Source organism: Oryzias latipes, chromosome 16 (assembly GCF_053564925.1).
Source record: "Oryzias latipes strain Hd-rR chromosome 16, Olatipes_Hd-rR_3.1".
Lineage (NCBI taxonomy): Eukaryota > Metazoa > Chordata > Actinopteri > Beloniformes > Adrianichthyidae > Oryzias > Oryzias latipes.
The window spans coordinates 19133695-19159401 of NC_136252.1; the positions used below are offsets into that span (position 1 = coordinate 19133695).

Here is a 25707-nt window from a genome sequence, read left to right on the forward strand (position 1 = left end):
GTGTCCAGCCTGCAAGACAATACTCAGGGCTGGTTTTGGTAAAGTTGAATCACGTGATCTATGCTTCCACATGACCTTCAAATCTGGTCATGTGACTGCGGGGCCCGACTACAACATCATAAAGTAAGGAGTTTTTGTACCGTCCGGATCCATTTCCCTCCAATTTAAGGACGTTTTCAGTACCGGTTCTGAAGCAAAGTCAGAACAATGAGGTGAGTTCTGCTCATTTTTGTCTGTCCAGGTAAAATGTATTATTATTTAAGGAACTAAGCCAGTCAAAACAAGCCCATATCATTATCATGATATGCTGCCGATTCCTCCCCTTGCACCGTTTTATTTGAAAGTTTTATTTGGGATTGAGTTCGAGGTAATGGAGCCACAGTGAATTGGTTGTGTAGTCTGACATAAAGACATGCATGTTGGCAGGTTATCGAAGGAATCCCTGTACGTCTTGTTTCTATGGACCTGTTTGGAGTCGGCCACCTCCCGGAGCTGCTCTTCATTTTTCTGCGGAAAGTCTCACCGTGTCAGCCCCCTGGGTGGTCTGGACCCCGGCTCCCCGCTCTTCCTCACTCCCTACATCGAGAAAGGAGCCATAGCTGAAGGTAAAGCAGCCCCGAAGGGTGATTCTACGGGGCGTTTGGGTTGGAGTGCACCGTGTCACCATGCAGGCTCTTGTTATTTCAGCCAAGAAGCTGAGTCTGGTTGGAAACCTGCCCGGAGCAAATGTCAAGAGTTATGCTGGATATCTGACCGTCAACAAGGCGTACAACAGCAACCTCTTCTTCTGGTTTGTCCCTGCCTTTATGGTAGGCTTAACTCACCACAGCTGCTTGGGTGCAGTTAGATACACAATTTGGCTTTTTAATATAATATTACTCCGATTTTACTCTGCCAGTCAGTGCAGCTGTAGATCCTAATCCAATCTGGGATTATAAACCTGTTTTGGGACCAAAAGATGGAGGAATTCCACTTTAAACTCAATCTTTTCTTGATGAAACTGTCAATCAGTGACTAAGGGTCTTATCTGAAACTCAACAGTTCTGTCACATGTCGTCGTCTCCTGACACGCTATAAAAATACAAACTTTGACAAGATTTTGTCCTCGAGTTTCATTAGTGAATGAAATGCAGTAACTTGAACAGTGTGTGTGTGAAATGTGAACCTTGAAGTTTGTGATGTTGCAACATTTCATCTTTTTCTCTTGCAGCACTTTTTAAAAATTTTCATGACTGTAAGTCTAAAGCTTTTTGAAATTAGTGCTTTATGGTAACTAAAACACAGGCAGGTTGGTTTTTAATATTTTTTTAAGGAATAAAACTTTAACTTTTATGCTTTTTTAGTTATATTTGTAGACATTTAACTGAAGAATAACCCATGTTCCCTGTGACAGGATGATAAAATCAGGCTTTGTAAACTGAATTTCCTTCAGCCTAAAAGAGTTTGTATGCTTTGTATCATATTTTTTAACAAATAAACCAAGCATTTTCCTTTCATGTCAGGAGGTTAGAAGTTTCATTTGGCTGCAGAATGTCACCAAATGAGCGACCTAAAGTGTTCTAAAAGCTCAGAAAACCAGAATAATGTACTGCAACAAGATAACTTGTATTTTCCTGACTTCAACTACAAATCACAACTACAATTCTTTTTCTTCAGAAACCCACAATTGTATATAAAGCAACAACATTGATAAATTCTTACGGAGCCCGTGTCCTGACATTAAGATATTAAAATATATCTTCCCACAGATGAATATCTCGTTCGAACGAAAGACTATTCCGTTTCTACAAGATACTATTGCGTTCCCTCAAAATACTATTCCATTCCCTCGAAATGATTAACTCGTGCGAACTCAATAATTAATCCGTTCGAATGCAATAATTATTCACGTCATAAGTCATTCACACGCATATGCTCTCCGTACGGCCTCAAAAGCCGCTTTCAGCGGTAACAGAAATGTGAAGGTATCGGCTGTAAATCTATGACGTAATTAACAGGATAAATGATCGGCTAGTTCGTTAGTTAGCATGTAGCCTACTATAAATAGCCTTCGAATGTAAAGCGACTGACTGCTGAAGAGTATGTCAATAAAAGACAAGTCCTGAATATTATACCCATTTGACCCTAAACTATAATATCAGCTGGCCGTCTCCAGCCAGTTGCCCGAATGCCGGCATGACGAGCAAAGAGCTCTGCGGCGGAGCTAGTAGTAGCCTAGCAGGAGCTATCGTATGACAAAGCAGCCTAGGTATCATAAATCTTATGATATTTTTCTTATATTCATTGAGACGGTAATAAAGTGATCATTCTTGTTTTTCATGTTCCTTTCTTGAACGAATATGGGTCACAGAGACACGGAAGTTACCGCTGAAAGTGGCTTTTGAGGCCGTACGGAGAGCATATCCACGTGTATGACTTATGACGTGAATAATTATTGCGTTCGATCGGATTAATTATTGCGTTCGAACAAATGAATTATTGCGTTCGCACGAGTTAATCATTTCAAGGGAACGCAATAGTATTTTGTGCAAACGAGATAGTAATCTGTGGGAACGAGATATTAATCTGTGGGAACAAGCTATATTTTAATATCTTAATGTCAGGACACAGGCTCCGTAAGTTCTTATTTGAGTAAAAACTCAACTGTCAAAATAAAACTTTTTTTTTTTTTTTATCCAAATAGATCAATCAAAACCTCCACTAGGGGGTGCTGTGGTCTCAATGTTTTATTGCTGGTTTGATCTGACTGATAGGCTGGTCAGGAAAAAGCACCGGTCCTGCTCTGGCTGCAAGGTGGACCCGGGGGCACATCAATGTTTGGACTCTTTGTGGAACACGGGCCGTATGTGGTTTACAAGAACCTGACCAGTAAGTGCATCAAGCATATGTATAGAAACACATGCTGTGTGCATTATGGGTAGAGTGGTGTGGACTGAGCGCTGTTCTCGTTTTCTCTGCAGTTGGTTTAAGAAATATCACATGGACAAGCAGATATTCAGTTTTATACATTGACAACCCGGTAAGGTTTATTTTTACTATAAATAAAAAAGAATCATTTCCATAAAGTCATCTTTCTGTCGCACGTTCATCCATTTAGGAGTTTGTTCCTTTTTTCAGGTGGGAACCGGTTTCAGTTTCACCGACGATGACAAAGGTTTTGCTCAGAATCAGGACGATGTTGGTAGAGATCTCTACAGGTCTGTCATCACACTCACTCTGAAGTTCTTACAATTTTGCGTAAATGTTTTCTAACCTTTCTCTTCCTTTTTAAAAGTGCTTTAACACAGTTCTTCCAGATGTTTCCTGAGTACCAGTCTAATGAGTTCTACGCCACTGGAGAGGTTAGTTTGACCAAAAAAAAAATCTAATGATTGTCCTTGGTAGATAAACTATTTGTAACTTAAACTATGCTTTGCTCCTGTCCAGTCGTATGCAGGGAAGTACGTCCCCGCCATTTCCTATTACATCCACAAAAACAACCCCACTGCTAAAGTGAAGATCAACTTTAAAGGCATGGCGATCGGTGATGGACTCTGTGACCCAGAAGTGGTTTGTATCCAGCAGTGAAAACAAAGAGCCTTGTTGCTGGATGGTTTTTTTTGTTGTCGTTTGTCGTGAGACGACAGTTTTCTGTGTTGAGTAGACATAATGTTCAGGCATCTCTTCGCTGTCAGATGTTGCAGGGTTACGGTGAGTTCCTGTATCAAACAGGAATGATCGACGATTTCCAGAAGCAGTATGTAGACAAGCAGACAGATTTTGGAGTCCAGCTCATCCAGCAGCAGAAATGGGTGGAGGCTTTTGAGGTATTTTATGTTCCTGTCAAAGATTTCATCCTAAACTGTAGTTTAAACCAAATACAGACTTTACACTGCAGTCAAAGTGAGAACACATGGTTCTGTCCTCTGACTTTAGGTGTTTGACAGTTTGCTGAATGGAGACTTGAGTCCATACCCATCTTTCTTCCAAAATGCCACCGGCTGCACCAACTACTTCAACTACATGACGTGTCGGGTACTCGAGGCCGTCTCTCCTTGTCAAAAAAGAGCTCTCTTGAGTTTTTATTGGAACCATCTGAACAAAAGAACTGTTTGCTCATTTGTATCTTTGAAGGAACCCGAGGATCAGGAATACTTTTCTCAGTTTGTGACCCTGCCTGCCGTGCGGCGTGCCATCCACGTGGGGAACCTGACTTTCCATGACGGCTCTGAGGTGGAGAAGCACCTCCTGCAGGATGTCATGAAGAGCATCAAACCGTGGTTGGGGGAGCTGATGGATAACTACAGGGTAAGGGGTGCAAGTGGGAAATGCAAAGTGGCTAAATGTGAAGAAGGTTTTTGAAAAGCTTGAAGTAAATGCCCCCCTCCTCCCCGATGTGTGCAGGTCTTGATGTACAGCGGGCAGCTGGATGTAATCGTAGCTGCTCCTTTGACTGAGAGGTTCCTGCTAACAGTCAACTGGACTGGAGCTGCAGAGTACAAAGCTGCTCCCCGCTTTCACTGGAAGCTGCAGCCCGGTGACACAGATGTGGCGGGTTATGTCAGACAAGTTGGAGAGTTTTACCAGGTCAGCACAGTTTGCAGTTTCTTCTTCCTGTTTTTTATTTTTATTTTGAAGACATGCAGAGAGTTTTTATCTGTCCCGCAGGTCATAATCCGAGGAGGAGGACACATTCTGCCCTACGACCAGCCAGAGAGGTCGTTCGATATGATTGACAGATTCTTGTCGACGCAGAGCTCCAAGTGACCGGAATCATGTTGATCTAAAAATAAAACTTTCTACTGAATTAAAAATGTTAATTTTTTTTTTTTTTAGAAAGAATTTTCAAACAGGAAACATTTGATTTTAGACTTTTATTTTGTCTTTGGATTTTGGTTAAATTACTTGAAGCTCTTTCAGTCTGTCCTAATGTCATCACAACAAATAAAAGCTGTTTTGATTAATTCAGTTCATTCATACTTTGGAAAGGATACAATTTTACACAGCAATCTAATTCTGATGGGTTGATTTTATTTTTTTAATATTTTTTTAAATTTCTCTGCATAAACAATTGTTTAATCTCTGGTTTCTGTACACCAGGGGGCAGTGTTTCAAAAGAAATGTCAATAAATTCATTCCTTTTCAGAACAACTGTCAGTTCTTTACTTTTTAAATATTTATACTATTAGATATCTAATTCAGTGGAGCCCTATTCTGATTCATGTTTTTGTCATTTGCATGTGCCTGTATAGTAATCATCAAAAAACTGACTTTACACTAGAAGTGTAATTCAAGAACAAACTAGAAATTTGATTTATTGCTGTTAAAATGTGTTCAGTTACTTCATTGCAAACATTTGGACTCAAAGAGGTTCAAAATGAAATGGCAAATACAAAAAGGAGCTACAATTTTCCAAATTATAAAAAAATGTGGCTTTTTACAGCCATAAGTAATCATAAATAATGTGACATTTTTGTGCTAAAACATATCGCCGACTTTGTGCACAGATCGTGTTTTGATTTGGTTTTTAAGTCCAAATGTGGCGTAGTTATGGGATCTTAAGATTAGACATATACTTGTAGATCGATAGATATAGATGGAGATCTATCCATCCATATCCGTTTGGATCTGCTGCTGTGCTGGAAATCAATCCACACATTTTATCAGACTTCAGCTTCTAAACTATTTAATCATCAAGCAGTTTGACCAGTATATATGTAATAAAAAAGGTATTTTCTATTCTAAGGTCTATATCTATTTTCAAAATGTTGGTAATATTTTCCTTATCTATGAAGTAATGAAGATCACAAATCATTGAAGAAAAAAGGCTCAGCGCACTGTCTAGTGGGTCTAGATGACCCAACTCCCAATGTTAAAGTGCCTAGGATAGCACAAGGGTTAAATAAAACACATTTGCAGTTGTGTGTTTAAGAAAAAAAGGGTTTTTGGTGTAAAGTTCTCTTTCTCCACACACGTGGAACTTTCTTCCCCTGAAAGGTGAATATGAAGTTCTAAAGGACCTGTTGGAGTGAGCATGCATGGGTTGACATCCCCTAACTTAAGCATCCTGGAGCTGATGCCTGTTCTAATCTGATGGAAAATCTAAATATGAGCACATCTCTTCATCTGAGTGCAGCGGCCACTTTGCATCTATCTGGACTCAAGAACAACATGTGTGTGCTGCAAATTTAACTCCAATGTTATTTCATCGGGCCTCTATCAAGCTGTCTAGACACATCAATAATTAATGAGCATTCTAAACCTTTAAAGCATAAGTATTTTATGAGGGGATATTTTTCAAGGCTGAGCATCAACAAAGGTTTGGTTTAAACTGCGTTTTTCCTTTGGCAGAAGTCAATTTAGAGCAAATAATTGTCTTTAAAAGAGAAAAAAATACAGTCATTTTACAGAACAAGTGCTTTATTTTTTTATATCATAATGTAACAGCAACAATATGCTTAGACGCCTGTACAAATGTCAAATAAAATGTAACCATGTAATAAACGACACGCCAAAAAACAAACAAAAAAATGTACAAAGTGATGCAGGCATTGATGTTCATTATATAACAAGTGCTGGAGCAAGCCTTGAAATACAACAAAAGGCAACAAGTGCGAAAAGAACATTATTTACAAACGTACCACACATTCATACGCCCTTTGAATAGAAAGGTGGTTGCGTTACATATCCAGGATTATAGAAAATGAACAATATTATGTACAATATTTAAAATTATACATTTAAAACATCCGTGGGGAGAAAGAGTTTTGTTCTCCAGCGCACAGAATACTCTCACACGCACATTCATGCTGCACATCTGACTTTTCAAAGATCTTTTCTCCAAACCAAGATCCCCTGTCAATACATTTTACTCTGTTTTTATTCATTCCAGTTGAACATACTTTTTAGATTGTTGATCCATTTTCACATGCAAAGGATTTGGAGAAACTTAATGTACAAAGGGTGGTTTGACGGCCAGATATAAGGCAAGGTTCAGTACTTAAGGTTGGTGCAACAAAGCCCTTTTTTTCATGAGAATTTAAGTCCAACATTAGAAAAAAAAAAGACATAAAAGATACAAATGCACTCAAAAAGGGAATGGAAATATAAACTTTCACTGTCTTCATCTTTGAGAAGAAAAACAACAACGAGAGCACAAATGAAATGATGCTTGGTCCTTAACTAGAGCCTTGCAATGTAACCCTCCTGGTTTCAACGTGATGCAAGCCAGGCACAGTCTCTTCATAAAGCCAAACACAGTGAGGTCTGTTGCTGGTGTGTGTAGACAGGGGATCACTGAGAATTACTCTGACCTTAATATGGCTATTCTACCCTCTGGCACGACAGAGGACAAAGTGCATAGACAGCGCTGCGATTACTCCACCTGTCAGTGGAGTGGATCTCCATCGTCTTACTGTAAAACACAGTGCACTGTGGTCTTCATGCTAATGAACTGACATTCCTGGGAAAGAACAAGGAGCTGCGGTCAAGATGAGAAGATTAGGTTTCAAGGTCAGATGTGTATTCATCTGGGAATCAGAGGAATTTTGGCCTTATAGTAAATGCATTAAGACATGAATGAACAAACAAACCAAGAGATTCTTGAAATTGCAATTGTTGCCGCCTGCAATAAGCCCACAGTTATTTGAATAAAGATTTGAGGCACGTTGTGACATCTTGGAAACCATGCCAAGGATTGTTCCCTTCAAGGTTGCCAGTCCCCCCCCCCCCTCAACGGGGAAAGAAAACGCTACAAGTCGTCACTTTTTCGCACAGCGCGGCCGCTGAACTTTGCTCTGCAGACAAAAGAAGGAAAACACAAATGTACGAAATATCCACATGCAAAACGGTGCTGAAGCACACAATTATCGCTATTTAATTTGAAGTCTTCATTTTAAAAAGTTAAATAAACATTAAAAAGTGGACCAGAAGGGATGCCACACACACTCTAAAGCTTTGCCTGGTCCTGAGCTGCCTCACCGCTATCACAGTGATTATTACATGATCATTCAAGAGAAAATGATCGATACTGTAGTTTATTCTCTGACTTGATCATATGGCTACATCACTATCATGTCGTATTCCGTGCTCTCCATAAGTCCCATTCTTATGAAAACTATGCTGATGAGAGAATATTAACAGTCCCTTTATTTCCAACAAAACAAACAAATATTATACCTGCTTGCATATTTCTGTCTTTTTGGACATCATGGTGACCGCATGACTCGGTTTCTTTACGTAATGTGCAGCAAATGCTCAGCACTCTGTCCACATGTGAAACAGACAACATTTGGTTTACTTTTCAGTCCATCTGCCAAGTGAAACAATCGTTCGTAGCAATGACAGTCAGATAATGCTCATGTGTCCTTTTTAAAAAAAAAAAAAAAATTTAAACCACTATGGTCAGTTTAGTACCGTTACACTACAGAAAACCATTGAAACGGTGCATGATATGAGCAAAATTAACCTTTCAGCGAGCGCAAAAGAAGCAGGTAAAAAAGCAAGAGCATCGAACATTTATGCGTTAATAGGTCTATAAAAATATACTTTAGCTACTGTATAAAGAACAGCCTCACAGGCCTTTGAGGTTTTTATATTTATTTTTTCTTTGAGGGGTGGGGGCAGCGTGTGCAGCTGGTAACCCTCAAAATGCAGAGGTTGTGGTGGGTGGGGGTTCGGGGCTGTAGCTGAGGTTTTAGACTTGTTCCTAGTGGATAGGATTAATGTCTGTGTGATGGTTGGCCTGCCCGTGCACACTGCTGCCCCCTACAGTCGTTGTAGAGGTTGTTATGGTGTTGTGCTGGATGACCTGCTGCTGCTGTTTGCATGCTGGAGCTGGGCTGCCTGCTGGACTGCTCTCTGGACCTGAGGACACAGCAGAGACAACGCGGATCAGGTTTAGATGTAGGAAAAGCCTTTAATTAGGGCACAGACACAAGTGTGCACCTCAAACCCTGAAATGTCTTTACTTTGCTAAAAACAGTCATTTTGGGACAAAATCAAGGTATTTTGACTTTTTGTTTTAAACCTGAGCAGCTCAAATTGTTCAACTAAATTAGAAAATGTATCATAAAATGATCCAATAAAAATCAAACCACTTTCAAGAAAATAAAACAATGAATTGGAAAAAACAAAATAGCAAAAAACACGTCACTTTAGGGTCAAATTCAAATCAACTATAATTTTTTCTAAGAAAAAAACAAACTCCTGCATGATTTATTTAGGTTCAGCAGAATGAGTGTGTGCAGTAACACCAACATATAAAAAAACTCTAGAAGGAAAACTTTTGGAGGTAAAGCCTTACTGTTTTTTCAGAAGATGTAGAAGGATTATCATTTATTGTGAAGCTTTGCTGTTTCAATAAAGATCTACCTCACCTCCAGGTAAGCTTGCGTCACTCACTCTACACGCTTTCCATTAATTAGGCTTTCGCTCAATAGCTAAATTCCTAGCCTTCTTGTCTCAGCCAATCACAATCATATTTCTGCTTTTAAATTCATGCACGTTTATCTTTCTACATTCTAGACAGTTTTTCCGGCCCTCCTCCACCCCACAGTGGTCTCAACCACCATCAGTATCCAAAGCTCTGGGGTTTATCCATCTGTAGTCCAATGAAGAAAGACGTCGTCTGCCCAGAGAGTCTAACCGCCCAAAGACTATGGGCTATTTCATGCATATTTTTGTATCACAAATAAATCTTTCTTCACATTCCTAAGACCTCTCCCTATTGAAATGCAATATCTATGGATCACTTTTAGGGCTTTTTTTGTGGCCTTTTGTTTCTTTTTCTTGTGAAGTTTTATGGCGGATGGCACACAAACCTTTTGTTTGCTTTGTTTAGTTTCACTTATGTTTTCTTGGTATTTGACATAATCTGTTTTCAGGTTTTGTGTGTTTGCTGTCACAGACACATCAGGTTCAAGTTGTTGATTATCCACAGCTGTCTTCATTTACGCTAATCATCCTCTGTGTGTTTAGCTGTCTTGTTGTCAGGTCATCTGTTGTTTGCACTCTTTCTAATTTTGTTCTTGTTTAATGGTCTGTTCAAGTTTATTTATTAAAGTTTTAAAGTTCTTGCCCTCAAGCCCACCCTTAATTTGTGGTTTTTCATCAGTTCCTGATGTGCATATTTGTATATATAACATAAATACTTGAAAAGAGGATTGTAAAAGTTTATTTTCTGTCAAATTTATTATACATTAGTTACCAGCAAATAGAACTTTGGAGTTGAAAGTTGTAAAAGTCAAAAGCCGATTCTAAAAAAAACTGAATGACAAGGCCAGTACACTAATGTAAAAGTTTATGTCTAAAAAATATGCTCATAGTACGTTTTTTTGTCTACGTTAAAATTAATCGCTTTCTCCAATGAGCAAAACTCATCTGTTATGGTCATCCTAAGCCGGTATGGGAGTTGTCTTTCTCCTGCAGAATAGAGCCGTTCAGCTTCATGTGAGCCTTATTTTCCTGTGCATAAGCTACACTGGGCGGTGCCCCTATCCTAATTATGGAAATGGATTACATGGAAATGTCACTCGCATTAATATCGAAAAACGAGACTGTGAAGTCATGTGAACTTGACAAATGTCCAAAAGATTCTAAGGAGTTTGGCCACATCTGGGAAGTAAAACCCAACTGTGATGCCTTCCTCACATGAAGACTCTGTCACCTCCGTCCACAGAGGTGCTGTCTGATGGAAATATTAGCCTGTTGTGAGATTCAGACGACCAACTCCCTGTCCAGGCTTGTTACCAGGGTTTGACACAGCCATGAGTAAAAGAAAATAGTCCTGCATAAAGTGTGGGAGCTGGACGCCAGCATCACAGAGACGAGCCCTTGGCCATCCCAATTTGTCCATCAGAATTCATAAGACTAAGGAGTGTTTTTGTTTGAGCTACTCACTGAGGTAACCTTGGGACTCTTTCTGCATAGTTGTGATGGGGCAGTCCTTATGTGTGAGCAGAAGCTGCTTGAGTTGGGTCACCTCACTCTTCAGCATTGTCACTTCATTCTGAAATAAAGAAAAGGACCTTTTTTTAAAAAAAATCATCAACAAAGTCTTAAAATGCTGTTCTGATCTAAAGCTGAACCTCAGGTTGGTGTTTGTACCTGAAGCTGCATGTTGGTCTGAGTGAGCTCCTCCGCTTTCTTCTCCAACGACATCACCCAAACTTTTCTCTTTTGCCTGCATCTCGTCGCAGCCGCTCTGTTTCGCTCCAAGAACTTCCGCCGTCGCTCATCTGGATCTTCGTCCACGACTCGCCTGCGCCGCCCACCACTGGGGGGAGGACTCTGCAATGTCTGTGTGGGCTGCATCTGCTGGGTTGCAGGTGACATCTGAAACACGCGGCACAAACGACAAGTGTTATGGAGACTTTGATGAGACAGAGTCTGTCTGCCACCATCCAGCCACATGTGTGCTGCGAGCACTCCGACATCTGGATAACCACCCATCACCTGTAGGCTTTTCTACCTCTCTGCTGTTAAGAGGGGCCTCTTGCTTGTAAACAAGCATCTATGTATTATCTGATCCAGCTATTTAATGCCTGGAAACTTCCCTAAAAACAACATCTGCTCGCTCCACGCGCCTCTGAAGCCCAAGCTGCATGTGTCAGGAGTGAATGAATGAGTGAGTGAGTGGGCTGATTCACCAAGCTACCCACCTTGTTAAAGAGGTGTTGGGAGGCAGTTTTCCGACGCCCACTTCCACTCAGGCTAACACCGACAGACACAGTTGAAACGCCTGTTTCTAAAACTGTATGTATGCTGACAGATCTTGACATATTCTTGGCAAAGTCAGGTGTTTTCAATCCGAAGATCATTACCATTTTTATGAGAACCAAGGAAAAATACAAGCTGCTTTAATGGCTGCTGTGAATACAGAACGTGTTGTTTTAAGTTTTTTTTTTTTTAAATCATACATCTAAGGCATAGATTGTACAGCATTTCTTTAAGTTAAGACCATAATTTATCAACATCAGATTGCACGGAACAGAGTGCAAGAACAAAATGTCTCAATTTATAATCCTGTGAGAAAAACTTGAAATTGAAAGCAAATAGATTTACAGCTAAGAAGTTCCACAACCATGAGCCAGGCCTGTCTGCTCACCATCAGGACCAGCTTTTTATAAAACTTCAGCACCTGGCGCGAGTGGGACTGAATAATAGCAGCTTTGTGGTGAATGGCTCAGTGAAGCAAAGTTTCCAAAAGACAGTGCTGAGCATCTCTTGTAGCTGACACTTTATGACCTCTTACAGATCTTGCCCTTTCACGGCGGGCATCAAACCTCTAAACTATGGCTAACCAGCCACAGAAAATAAAAAAATGACACTGACAAGGATGCCAGGAAACTGCTTGGCATTGTGGCTGCAGCAAGGGAACATAAGTTTGCTCTATTATTCAAAGACACTTAACCACCAAACCACCAATATCTGATCCAGAACTACTCAGAAGGCTATGAGGCACTGCCTTGTTTTAGCCTTGATGCAATTATGTTTTATGTGTGAGACTTATGCTGTGTATGAAACATTGTCATTGCTGGGAAGGCGCTTTGCTCACCTGGGACGCAGAGTGCATTGCGGGGTGTGGAGAGGTCTGGTGTGGGTGCCCAGGATGGAGATGGGGGTTGTGGGAGTTATGGTGGGGATTGTGAGCTTGCGGATGGTGATGTGCGCCCTGGCCGTGGCCCTGATTGTGGTGGTGGTGTCCGTGGTGCTGGTAGGCATGGGGAGGGCCTTGCAGGTGCTGGTGCGGGTGGGAGTGCATGTGATGATGACCGCTTTGGTCCTGCCGTGATGGCATCATCTCCATCATGTGGCCCATGGAGTTCATGTTGCCGTTGGTGATGGCACTGTGGTGGTGTGAAAGTGCAGCCTTCAGCCTCTGTGTGGGAAAAATAAACACATAGTTAATATGTTTTCCTATTCAATGAACTTTAAAGACCCACTCTGACGAAGATTTATTTTTCAGTGGAGGAAAAGAAAATTAAGCAAATTGCATTTCTGAATATTTATTTATTGAAGTTGTTGTGAATCGGGGGCAAACGGAAAAATTCTGTTTGAAAAAGATTGATCTTGTGATAGAAAATGCACTAGGTGGGCTACAAGCTCCCTGCTCTGCTCCATTGTGATGTATCCACAGCTTCGTTTTCCTGGTCAGAGCTGGAATCTGGCTCAAAACTGTACAGCTGAATAGCTCTGATATTGCTCGTCATTGTTGTTTAACTGGAAATGTTAGATTGGAGATGTGAGGGGCTGTAAGCTAGTAGGAGAGCATGCAACGAGATGGATGAAGGGGACAGGGGAAGGGTTTCTCCGCACCCACAACTCAGAGGCAAATATCAAATCCACTACTGCCATTCTGCAGAAACTCTGTACTAAAAAGGAAAACTGTGGGTTTTTTATTTTGGCTTTAAACTACATAATCATAATTAAAAGACCACATGGAACGCTTTTTGAATAGCTTAAAAGATGATCAGAGTGGAACTTAAAATGTTGAGCTGTGGAAAGACAAACTTTCATCAACTCGCAGGCCAGGAAACACTTTAGATGCCTTTATGTTGTCCTCTGCCACTCCTTCAGCCCAGTCTTAGTCCTCTGTTGCCATCATAACAGATATTTCTTTGTATGTTTGTGCGAGATAAAATTCCTTGTAAAGTGTAATCTTCAAACGTGGTCCACTACGCCCCGGTTGAGTGTCTGTGCAGTCTGCGAGAGAGGCTGAGTAAAGGTGTGCTTCTTTTTTTGTGTTTACCACATCTCCCCGAGGTCTGTTTTTCTGGGCATCACATGAAGACAAACACAAGACCAGAAGCCTCGCACAGACCGAGACATAAATAAAAACTAAAAAACTGTCACGCTGTAAGGCTCCAAGCAGCCAGTCATTTTAATGTACGTTTCTGTAAATAGATTTTCAAATGAATATTTACTTTTAAGCAGATTTGTAAAGTTGAAAAAAAAAAATCAAAAATGTTTATGTCAAGGCTGCTGCGGTACAGTTTTCCACTCTCAAACACAGTTACTTCTTTTTCTCTTTTTTTTGCGTTGGGGTCCCTTCCCCCCTCACCCAGCTGCTGTCAGTAAGCCCCAACTCAGTCCAGGACTCCGTATCTTTTAACAACATTCACATTCATGATTCCCACCGGGAATGGCATCCAGCTGGTTCTGCTCATGACTTGGACACGACCAGAACAAACATCAAACCTCTTCTCTTCAACTCTTGAGTAGAAAGCCTTTTAAAGTGGACAAAGGCTCTGCAAAACTTTAACAAGAGTACATCTTCAGTGTTGTTTCTTATTTACACACAATTGGTATGTATTTGTTAAAACACAAGAAGCTTAGCCGTTTTTCCCCGAAGACGAGAGCCGATTTAAAGAATGGTGCATGAAACCAGCCCAGTGAAATTATGACCTTGCTGAGCCTGTTTCTGTTGAGTTTCTGTTTCTCTTAGGAGAAGATGCCACACATTGTAATAAAAACAACGTCTTTAGCTGGATTATTTCCACAGAATGAAACAGTATTCTTATATTTGATCACTTGCATAAACCAATATTAAATTCCTATATCAACACGGCACTTGACAAGTCCAACTTTAGCTTTCTTTTTAGAGCTTCTTTTAGAGCTAAAACACCATGGCCTGCAACAACACAAAGGGAGTTTTCGGGGTTTACAGCTGCCACACTAAGACTCACAGATCTTAGGAGTGTGTTCTTTTGAAATGAACATAATAGCCAAGAGTCTTTACATTTCTCTGGTGAATAAGAAAGACCAGAAAGTGTATAGTGTATAAACAACAGAAATCTAGATAGTTAAAATAGAAAAGTAAAAAGCTTACATATCCATCATAGTCGCCGGCTTGTCAGAGACATTTTTTAGGCCTACAGGTCACAGAGGGAAGTCTGTCCACGAGAACTAAACATCTTCCCTTCAGTTTTCAGTTTATCAGTAGGTTGGTAAGAAACCACCCATTAATAAAAAAGACAACCAATCAGAGTGTGACAATCCTCGCAGAGCAAGCAGTCACCTGAGCAGCTGGGGACTGCAGTTGAACCGCTACATTCTGCTTTTGTGGACTGAAGTAAGACAGTCTTTTGCTGCAACTGGAGGTTCCTGCCAACCAGGCGTCAGGGAAGAGTGACAGAGAAAAAAAAGGGAGGCAAAAGGGAGAAACAGGAGAGAAAGAGACCAGTGGGGAGAGATTAGATGGAATTTGGTGCCTTTGCCTCAAACATAATTTGCCCAAGGCAGCGTTAACTCAGCGTTGACTCATTCATCAGTGCCTCAGATAGCTATGCAGCTGGCAATGCAGCACAGGCTGTCTATTAATTCAATTATCCTGCATCCAAAGAAAGAAAAAGGAAGGTCAGGTCAGTAAGCTGAAAGCTGTGATATTTATGAGCAACAAGAGGAAAGCACAAGCACAGAATGACATCTATGTAAAAAATGAATAAGGAAACATCTTGCGAGAATGAACATGCACGAGTTTTCAAGCTTCTGACAGTGAGGATTCCAAAAATGATCCATTACCTGTCAGTTAGGAGTTCAAAACAGCAAATTCAACTAAAATCTGTTTTCTATCTATCTATCTATCGGGAAACATTGCCGTGAAGACAAAAAAAGAAATTACTTTACCGTTTTTACTTGGTTAAAAATACAAATCTCTTACTGTGAACAATTCCGAAGCGACTTCTGCACGCATGTGCCTCTGCACCGGCTGCAGCATGGACGCAGCTTACTTAAATCCTGCTCAGCCAAAACTTAAGTCTTGTATCCAGAACCACAGTGACGCAACTAAGGGATGTTAGCAGAGTGATGATGAGCAGGCTGTGACTCTCACACACCTTCATCAGCTCCCTAATGACTCTTTAACACATGGTTGTATTTCCCCAGACTGTGCTGAGCGCATGAACTTAACCACAATGTGCATTTAAGTCTAATGACACCCACATACATGTACATGTCTTCTACAGCAAGATGGCTGCCACAGAAAACAGTTATTAAATCAGTGCAGGTGTTAGCCTGTGGCAGCAGGGAGCCCTTGCAGATGGGATGGCACTCAGCCCATCCCTGTGCTGTCTGACCTGCTGGAAAATGGAAAACAAAGCAAGACACAATGGGGAGACAACTTTGTGGGCCATTAAAAAAATCAGCTTCTTTCACCATAATTCTGTCAACTAGGGGCATAAAAACATGCACTTGCTTGACACTACATTTCATGCATTCTCTCTTTGGAGTTATTGATTTTTCACTGTGAAAGCACCATCCCTGATTCAGCCTTTTTTTTTTTTTTGCCCAGAGGGAAGCTATCTCTTCTCAGACCTTTGCCCCCTGACCTCGCCACTCCCACTCCATTTTTAGGAGGATCTCATTTATGTGGTTTCAGAGATACCAGGTGATCTTCCATTAATGATATTTATTAATGGCTGCTTCCTCTCGCTGACACCACAGCCTTTGAATGATGTCCCTGTGAGTGCTCTGGGCACATCCTGAGAAGACACTCAGGTTTCTCCCCAACTGATGACTTCATATCTATTAACCCTGGGAGGAGAAAGCGGGAGCATGGAGCAGGTACAAAGGGAGAAGACCACACCAGGCCCAGGATAGGTAAATCAAAATCAGCAGGGTCAGGGTGAGCACTTTTATTCCTTTTAAAAGTGGAGCAGTGTGCTATCAAGAGACCTGTGGCCCTCCGGCGCCTTGAAGCAACTTAGAAAGATTTAACCCGTCTGCAGAGCCATAGGTTTCTGGCAAAGAGATCAAAGTTTTTAAACGAAATCATCAGTTTTTTCATTAAAAAAAAAAAAAACAGGCAGCAGACAAATATTAAAACACCCCTCTGTGTCTGTCAGATTTTTGTTGAGACTAGCACAGTATTTCTAATTGCACGATCCACCATTGCTCTAACTTTCCTGGCAGAATTTATGTATGCTAAGGTCTCCTAGCTCTCCAACATGGGTTCACCAGCTGGAGCTGAGAGGTTGCAGCTCTGCTCTGTCCTTCTCATGTCCAACATTACCCACCAATGCCAGTCCGTAAAGCCCCTTCTCTGTCCACTAAAACTCCAAACTCCATTAGTTCAAATTTATTAGATTTCCCTTTTGCCCAAAAAGGCAGTAACACCCTCCCCTCCCTTCCTCTTCTTCTCACAAGCATGTGCACCTCTTCCCTGCCCTTCCACCCCCTCCGCTTCTGCTTGCCAAGAGCCGGGGACTGTTAAACTGATTTCCTCGGGGAACGGTGAGACAGACAGTCTGATGGGAGAGCTGTGCTTAACCATTGCCCCCATCTCTCTTTCTCTCTCGGGTTCCAGGCCAAGCTGCTCTGGGTAGAGGCGAACAGAGCTTCCCTGTGGTTCCAGACGCAGTCGGGGAGGTGGATATAGACTGGCTGTTCTGCCAGGGCCAGGCGCTCTGCTGGTGCTTGGAGGAACCGAGGCGGTATGGGCGCAGCGAGGAGCACGCCCACTAAGGAGCATGCTCCAAAGCATGCGCTCATACTCTTGGCAGCTTCTGCACCCTGTCAAGTTAATGGATGGGCCTCTGACTCCGGTCTGCATTGCCTCGCTGGTCCCCTTCTTGTAAAGCCCTGCTCCAGTGCAGCCTACATGGTTATCACTGCATTCACTGTCAGTGTGCCCCAGAGTGGCATATAACCTGAAGCACAAATACAAATAACACTAATGTACTAACCGGCTATAGGACTGGGTAGATTTGTACATTTTAGCTCAGAGTGTTGGAAAAATACAATAAATTTAAGAGAACAAACTCTGTTATTTAAAAAAATATAATTGTTTTTCATGGCAGTCTAATTTTTTGGTTTTCATTAAGCTAAAAGTGAAATATTTGTTGGAAACATGAATTTAGCATTATGACAAAAAAAGGTATTAGTTTAAGTTTCAAGCTAAACAAGTTCAGCTTGGACACATTCACTTGACTCAGACTCCAAACATCGCCCTTTTTTCTTTGAAATAACCTCGCAAACGTTTTTTTGAAAGTTATGTTAAAGTACTGTTTTTTTCCACTGCTTAGATAGGCTGACTTTGGATGGACCAGTCCAGGCTGGCCTGTGTGTTGATGAAGTCGGTTTATCCAAGCTTGGCTCTACTTGAGACCCATCGCATTCAAAAGCAATGAACCATGACGAAATGGCCTTCACACTCACAGTAACACCCTAAAACAATGTGCGCCTGTGCAAAGACAAACAGATGCAACGCTTTCCACCACAACTGCCTGCTTTGCCCTCATAAACATAGATGCCTGATTATTCGTCTCTGCTCAAACATGCAATCATGAGAATAAACTATCATTGAAAAAATGTTAAGGTAACAAGAAGGAAATAACTTGCGAAAGTGAAAAAGATTCTATAATAAGTTCTGTACTGGCCTAGCAACAGTTCGGGCGTGAATCAGTGCAGTAACGCAACTCTGAAGACACTTGAAAGTGCCTGAGCACTGATGATCCCATTGAGCCAGAGTGTTTCTGTCAATGAGAGGAAGACAAACTCCACACCACAAGTGTCAAACTGAAGAAGAACCTCAGGCATCCCGCCAAAGTTGTTTTAGCCAAGTAGCAGTGACAAATACGAATCCTCACAAAACACAAATAAACTATTTGTTTTTTTGTTGTGGTGACAGTTTGTAGATTGAGGAGAACACATAAATCCATTTCAGAATCAAGTCTGAGCAATTACAATAGCAGGAATATTTAAAAAGTACTTTTAGGCCAAAAACCCTTGTGTAAGCACTTGACATAGAATCTTTATTCTCAGGCTAAAACATAATCTGGCACTGGTTCAAGGTAAGGTTCCACATAAATCTAGAAGGTATATTCATATATATGGATACTAGAAACTAAAGATACCGTTCAGCATCATACAAAATCCGCCCAGATAATTGTGGCAATTAGTGAAAAATGTATAGTTCATTCCTGCTTTAAACGTGGATCACACAGGCAAGTAATAATCCTTCATTTAAAACTTTGCAAAAACTTCAGGTATCTTTACATTCTGTTGATTAAAATTAGACAAAGTCTTTGGTGTTGGCAACAAAGAGGAAGCGGTAGGAGAGGGGCCCCTCTCTGGTTTATATCCAGCACCGATAAAGTGGCTGCCACGGGAATCCAGCAGTTCCTGAGCTGTGCACTCTACTCCGTAAAAAAAAAAAAAAAAAAAATTTAAACACTTACTTTCATCACAAAAGAAAGAAACCTTCAGTGGGGAAAAAAAAAGAACATGCAAACTGCACATCTATATCCATGAGCATTTAACTAGCCACAAATATGCACATAACAGCTCTGAATCTAAACCATGTGTAAACCCTGCCTTAATGGCTTGCTTTAATCTTTTTTATCCAAAGATGTGCTTTGACTCCAAGGACAATAAGTACCAGAGAGGATAGCATCACTCAGACAATTAGCTACAAGCGCAAACAATGAGCATGCATTCAATTGTACGTATATGCCAAACATACACATTGTGACTGTAGCGGCCAGCAGATTCAGCTGTGCTCTTAGCTCATGTCACTGCTCAATGACATCGTACCCTGACAATAACACTATTTATCAAGTCGCTGCGCACAAAACAAGAAGTATGCACGGATTGTGTATTGGTAACTCTGTTGGTACAAGTTTAATCAGATGTGCTTTGGTGCTAGGATGTAAAAGGCATGGCGATGTTTTTACTGCTTTAAGCTTTGCATCACGTGAAATGAAGGAAATGGATTAAAAATGACAAATGTAGAGGAATTTTGCACGTTTTTTTGGCATCAAATGACATATTTTCTACAAGGTCTCTATTACACAGATACTTGACCTGTAGTCCTTCTGCCTACTACAATTCTACAGCTATACCGAAATCAGAGTCATACAGGTGATCTTAAGGAAATAAAAATCTTCTGATTTAAGGCCATTATTGTGCAAAGAATTTTTTTTGTTCAAGAAAAGTGCAATTTTTCCCCTCCTCCCCAAGAAAAAGGAACATATTTAGAGCATGCCAAGTATTATGTCATTCACCAATCTAGTGCCAGTTCCAAACAGGCAGTGGCGAATGAACATATAGTATTGTTTACCACATAAAAATATCAGCACTTCGCCTGATGCTTAGTGACAAATTTATTGTCCATGGTAACAATGTAAACAATAAATAATTGGGAGATAATAAGTAACACATTTTTACACAACAGCAAAAGGTTTCAAGGCTGCTCTGTCTGAAATTAGAACGCAGGCAGGATGTGCGGAAAGCGTGGCGCTCATTCAAAGACAAAAAAATCAGTGCAAAAGTTCATTGCTTACTGGCTTGACTTAAGTCGTGCTGCTGTGAGCTTTCACAGATGTTTTTTTGAGAAGAAAAACAAAAAAAAAAAAACGATAAGACTGGTCTCACCAATTAAACCGATTCTCGTGAGTACCTTCCACCGTACTCAAAAAATCGTAAGCAGTTTAAACCTAAGATGAACGTTTGTAAAGGACATGTTTATACAGTTTCCTCAACATGCATGGATGTCAACGGTTTGCCACAAGTACTGAACCATCTCTCTCTTGGCCTGTTGTGGCTATGGAGGTCCATGTACCCATGCAGGACAGCGACATGGCAGTCCATGTGCCTGCATGTACATGAGTGTTTGCAAGGACCCGTGGAGAGCTGGCCCTAAGTGGTGATGTAATGCCTTGGCTGGCGTGCTGTGGAACTTGGCCTCGTCTCTGCTGTGTTTCCTCTGCACTGCAAGGGTCAGTTATCCCACAACCTCCAGCGTACAACACGCACCATTCAATTCCCCAGACCACAACAGAGCAGAACTCAACCACACCCGGCACCATGAGTACCATGTCCTTTAGAAGAAGAAGAGGAAGAAAAAAAAGAAGCAAAGCTAATACAGCATTCCACTCTTAGAAACACCCCCAGACGGCAAACTTGAAGCATTAAGGAAAGCATACAAGCCAATTATTCTTCTATCAGGCTGTGTTGCACCACTTAAATGATGGCACTTAAGGGGAAAATCTCGGCAGCAAAATAAAGGCAGTAATGCAGATCCAGTCTTTGACCCAGAGAGTACAAACACAGAGCTGAGAGTGAGATATGAGTCCCCCAGGGGCCACAGCAGTCCTTTGGCTCATTAACTATTTACACCAGAGACAGGCCTCCCTACTGCTCTGGCCCACCACAAAATCAATTAGCCTTCATTAGCCCAGGCTCTGGGCGTGTTTTCTTTGGCAGGGTAGGGCATAATTCTACAGCCAATGCTTACAATTGCAAAATGCTACCAAACAATCAACCATACACAGGTACAATGCAGAGTTGAATGCACAAAAAAAGAAAATGTTTTCCTCACTTTAGTTTGTTAGAACATCAATACAGTTTCTCACCTTTCAACTCTCTTGCTTTTTCCATATATCTTTTCCATCATGCCTATCAAAGTCCCACTCTGTCTCCTCCTTTTGCTCTCGCTGTGTAAACGTTGAGCAGAAAGAGTGTATCCGGGTCCGCTCCTCTGAGGTGTGGGGTTACAGTGCGGAGATTTCCCATTGGAGGAAAGTCAACATCGTTGGGGTAATGCGATTAGAGCCGGATTGAGAACGTCGCAGGGGACACATGGGCCTGATCATGGCCCAGTTACCTGATAGCGAAGCCGTATTTATCGACCTGGCCCGAGCGAGGATATTACAGACATTAGAGACCCTGACCATGCTTATGAAAACTATTCTGGAGATCGCACCCAGATAACATAATTAGTCTCTCACTTTTTGGTCACAATCGTGGAATTCCATCAGTTGCGATTAGGCATCAGCGAACAGAATCTCAATTGACGCACATTTCAAAACTGTACCTCCTGTCCGAATAGCCACCTAACCAGAAAGTTGTGCGGTAAAGGGGCCTGCAGCCATTTAGTGAGTGCATATGTTTAGAGGAGAGCTAACAGAGCATTTACAATTCAATTACACAGATAGGAGGGGGGGGGGGGGGGGTAAGATGTGTCTGGATGACGGCCAGAGGAGAGATAAGCCTAATACACTAATATTGTGTTACCCCAGTGTGTTACCATAGGAACAACTGAGGAGACTCAAAAGACTACAAAGGCGATCAATCTTGAAAGAGCATGAGGAAGAGGGAGAATTAAATGCCCTGGGACTGCTCCCACTCTCCACTATCAGAGCAATAACTCTTCTAATAACCTCTGCTACCTCCTCATTCTCCACAAGATGTTAATCCCCAGAAAACTCGGCAATCTGCGAGCCTTGTTGAGCACAAAGCTGCGGTTTGTGATCCGTTTGATACCCAAGTTATGACTCTCCCTATTTATTTTGAGATCAACAATTGGTTGTTGGTTTCTGTTGCTGTAGTATTAATCAATCCCTATCTACTAAACTGAACTGTGAGGGCTGTCTTATTTGGGGGGGGCTGCCATAAGTGATGCAGCAATACTAGCTTGGAAAGAAAGACCAAATTGGAAGACTTCTTTTAGGTTATTAACTCGTCATTTTTTTATGTCTTTAGCTTCCAAGCCAATTAAATTTCAGCGTCTCTTTTACTTTATCCCTTGGTCACTCCTTTGGCTACAACTGCCTGCTTTGTAAAGGATGAGGTCATTTGATTTTTTCCCACTGTGTTGAACCAGTGCTAACAAGTTACAGGACTTACAGAACATGTTCTGTACATTAAGATATACATCAGGCAGTCAGTGGGCAGTCGAGCCGCATTCACATAAAGGCCCCATTATTCCAGCGAGTCTCCAGCACTGCACTGGCAGGTTCAGGCGCAGCTTTGATTACACACCAGATGATGAAATCCACACAGGCCTAAGAGCGCAGCTTTGCTGGCACAGCCTAGTGGAAAAGAAAGTTGCAACATATGTGCGTGTGTCCATGTGAATACTTGCGTATGCTCACCAGTTTGGCTTCTGAGTGCATGGAGGGAATGTGAGTGGAGGAGCAGGAGCTGCTGTGGGCGGGGCTCTGCATGCCCATCATATTCGAACCCATAGACATCTGCCTCTCCATCTGAAGACGACAACAATGTGGAAAAAGTCAAACTCTTGTGTCCAAATATGACCTTCTAAAAACCACAAACACCTAAGTTATCCATTAGCCTTTTTGCTCTGTTTATGAAGGTTTTTTTACATCCTGATGAGATATCGTCACTGATTTTAAGATAAAAGGTCGAGCGTTAAAGTGTGAGGCACATCCTCTGACCTGGTGAACAACAAAGGATGAGAAGTCATGAGGGGCTAATCATGCTGTTGTGGGGTACCCTGTACACTGCATAGAGTGATGATAACTGGAGCTGGGGTGAAACAGGAAGCCAGAATAGAGGGACTTAACACAGGAAACCCATGCAACGTCGGCATGTTTTCGATGTCAGCCCAGTGAGCTTATGACAGGTTCGTACATCATGTATATATATATATATTTACATTTATGAGATCCATGAAATGTGATTCAGTGTTAACAGATGACAAGTTCAATGTTTTCATGCATGTGTGCTAACGGCTTGCCTCTTGCCTGACCCCGGTCAGACTGGTCACACAGCACAGCTGAAACCTGAATGCTAGGAAATCAGCTGGATAAGCCGAGAGGGGTGAAAGGTCACCTGCGTGGGCTGATAATGTGAGTCGTGTCGGCCATGCAATGTAAGCAGGAAAGAAAAAACCTTTGTTTAAGGGGCTCAGTTTACGTTAAGTGTGTGTGTATCCAGCTGCTGAACTCTCACTGATGCTGTGGTCTCTACGAGAAGCCGACCCCCCCATTTGCCTGGCCCTCCTTCTCCCTGTGCGTCCACAGAGGCCGAGGTCCACAACCTGACACACAAACTTAATTGCACTAAGTGTGTTTTGTGTAAAAATATCACCCAAACCTGCACCCCTCTCCTGATCCGTCAATCTTGCACCAAATCACTTAACTTTTAATTTAATAAACAAGGGTGGGATTTTTCCGTACAATGGGCGTGAGAGGTCCGTAGCTACGATAAGACCACTAGTCATATCACTAGAAATTTGGAGATTTATATAACCCTCCAAACTGCAGACTTTCATCTTGGAAACTTAATAACAAGGTTTGAGTTCTACATCCAAAAGTGGGGACTTTCACTCCAACTGAACCACAAAATTATTGATTTGACCTTTAGCTCACATGCTTAAGAGTTTAGCGCAAATACTGCACCTTTTAGTTCCACTTTGACATCACATCAAATAAAAATTGCTTTTAAGGATTTTTTTTTAAATAGATTAAAAAAAGTTTATATTGAGTAAAACAATACAGCGGACTGACATAGCTTGAGTATCTGATTTTGTTTCTGTATGCATCCATACGTGAACAGGATCTTTTGGTGTACTCACAGGCATCAACACAGCAGAGGAGCCCGGCATGGTTGGGTCTGGCAGAGTTCCAGGCATGGAGGCTGGTAGAGGCTGTCTCTGTCTGTTTCGTAGGTGCAGCAGTGAAGACAGAGAGCCAGGGACAGGTCTGGAAACCCGTGCACACACACACACACACACACACACACAATAATAACATCTAATTATGTTGTCATAGAGGGAATATTTTAACACTTATGCTATGTGTTACATAGTATGAACGCAGAAATGGCTAAAAACAGAACTGAAGAAGAAATGTGAAAAAACAGTTCACACTTGTTTTGAATTTATATATATACCGGTATATATTTATGTGTATATATATATATATATATATATATATATATATATATATATATATATATATATATATATATATATATATATATATATATATATATATATATATATATATATATATACATAATATATATTATATATTAACAAAAAATAATAATATATATATATATATATATTATATATTAACAAAAAATAATAATATGTATATATATATATATATATATATATATATATATATATATATATATATATATATATATATATATATATATTTTTTTTTTTTTTTTGTTAACGTTGCAAAGTGTCAAACATATCTAAATCCAGAACATTTTTAGATCTTAGAAACTCTAATAAAAAAAGTTTATTTAACTTTACAACGGAGAGTCACTGTTGTCTTGAGTTTTTATCTCATTGTGACAACATTTTAGATCACCAAATCTCTACATATTAATTATGAATTATAAAAGAAGATAAACTTTATTTGATTGCTTATTAAATCTAATGGGTTTGCAAAATAATTGTCAATTTTAATAAAATTATTTGTAACAATTCTTAGCCTACATATTGTAAATCATTATTTTAGCAAAGAATTATCAAAACAGAACTTGTTTTTTTTTTTTACTTTTAACAGCACAATTAAAAAGTGACAATTTCATTTTAAATTAAAAACCAAAAGGAAAAATAATAGAAATGCAAGAAAATTACTTTCATGGAAAATTGGTTCAAGAATTTACTCAACGCATTTACATAAAGGTCCCATTATTATCGAATTTTTTTCACCCATATTTTTTAAGTAATATGCAATTCTCAACTGACCATTCAGTTTGCGATTTAATTTTTAATGCAATTTGAAAATGCATTTGGTAATTGATATTTCAATATGCAAATCAGGCTTGCAACATAATAATACAGTTTGCAAGTTAGATTTCAATATGAAAAGTAACAAAAAAACTTCCATACAATATTCCAATGAATACAAATTACCCATATTAATTCAATTTCAAAAAATCCATTTTTAAAACCCAGTCCTGATCCTTGATGAGGATAATACTGTGCAATATTTTACTTCACAGCTACATGAGATGAGCATG

General features: G+C 40.6%; 2 protein-coding genes across 5 annotated transcripts in view; one reads left to right on the plus strand and one right to left on the minus strand.

The window, feature by feature from the left end:
- Window positions 1-46: 46 nt before the first annotated feature.
- cpvl (carboxypeptidase vitellogenic like) lies at window positions 47-5130 on the plus strand. Its single transcript, XM_004077823.5, has 13 exons — window positions 47-212; window positions 427-605; window positions 688-809; window positions 2754-2868; window positions 2961-3019; window positions 3118-3197; window positions 3275-3341; window positions 3427-3549; window positions 3675-3806; window positions 3916-4014; window positions 4114-4287; window positions 4384-4566; window positions 4648-5130. Exons 1-13 carry the CDS (start codon window positions 208-210, stop codon window positions 4744-4746), a joined length of 1437 nt encoding a protein of 478 aa, XP_004077871.1. The 5' UTR covers window positions 47-207; the 3' UTR covers window positions 4747-5130.
- Window positions 5131-6381: 1251 nt separating this feature from the next.
- creb5b (cAMP responsive element binding protein 5b) overlaps window positions 6382-25707 on the minus strand; it is a 36541-nt gene continuing 17215 nt past the window's right edge. For 2 of the 4 annotated variants that reach the window (XR_013648160.1, XR_910234.4), the window contains exons 6-13: window positions 24299-24425; window positions 22854-22964; window positions 12536-12859; window positions 11086-11313; window positions 10879-10987; window positions 8789-8844; window positions 8158-8243; window positions 6382-7775 (exon numbers count right to left, since the gene is read on the minus strand). Coding sequence is in view for 2 of the 4 variants with exons in the window: in XM_004077824.4 (XP_004077872.1) it covers window positions 8687-8844; window positions 10879-10987; window positions 11086-11313; window positions 12536-12859; window positions 22854-22964; window positions 24299-24425 (1057 nt within the window). In the remaining 2 variants the exon portion in view is untranslated. Of the gene's footprint in view, window positions 8845-10878; window positions 10988-11085; window positions 11314-12535; window positions 12860-22853; window positions 22965-24298; window positions 24426-25707 lie in introns of all 4 variants that reach the window. The other 2 variants (XM_004077824.4, XM_011485165.4) reach the window with 1 other exon arrangement.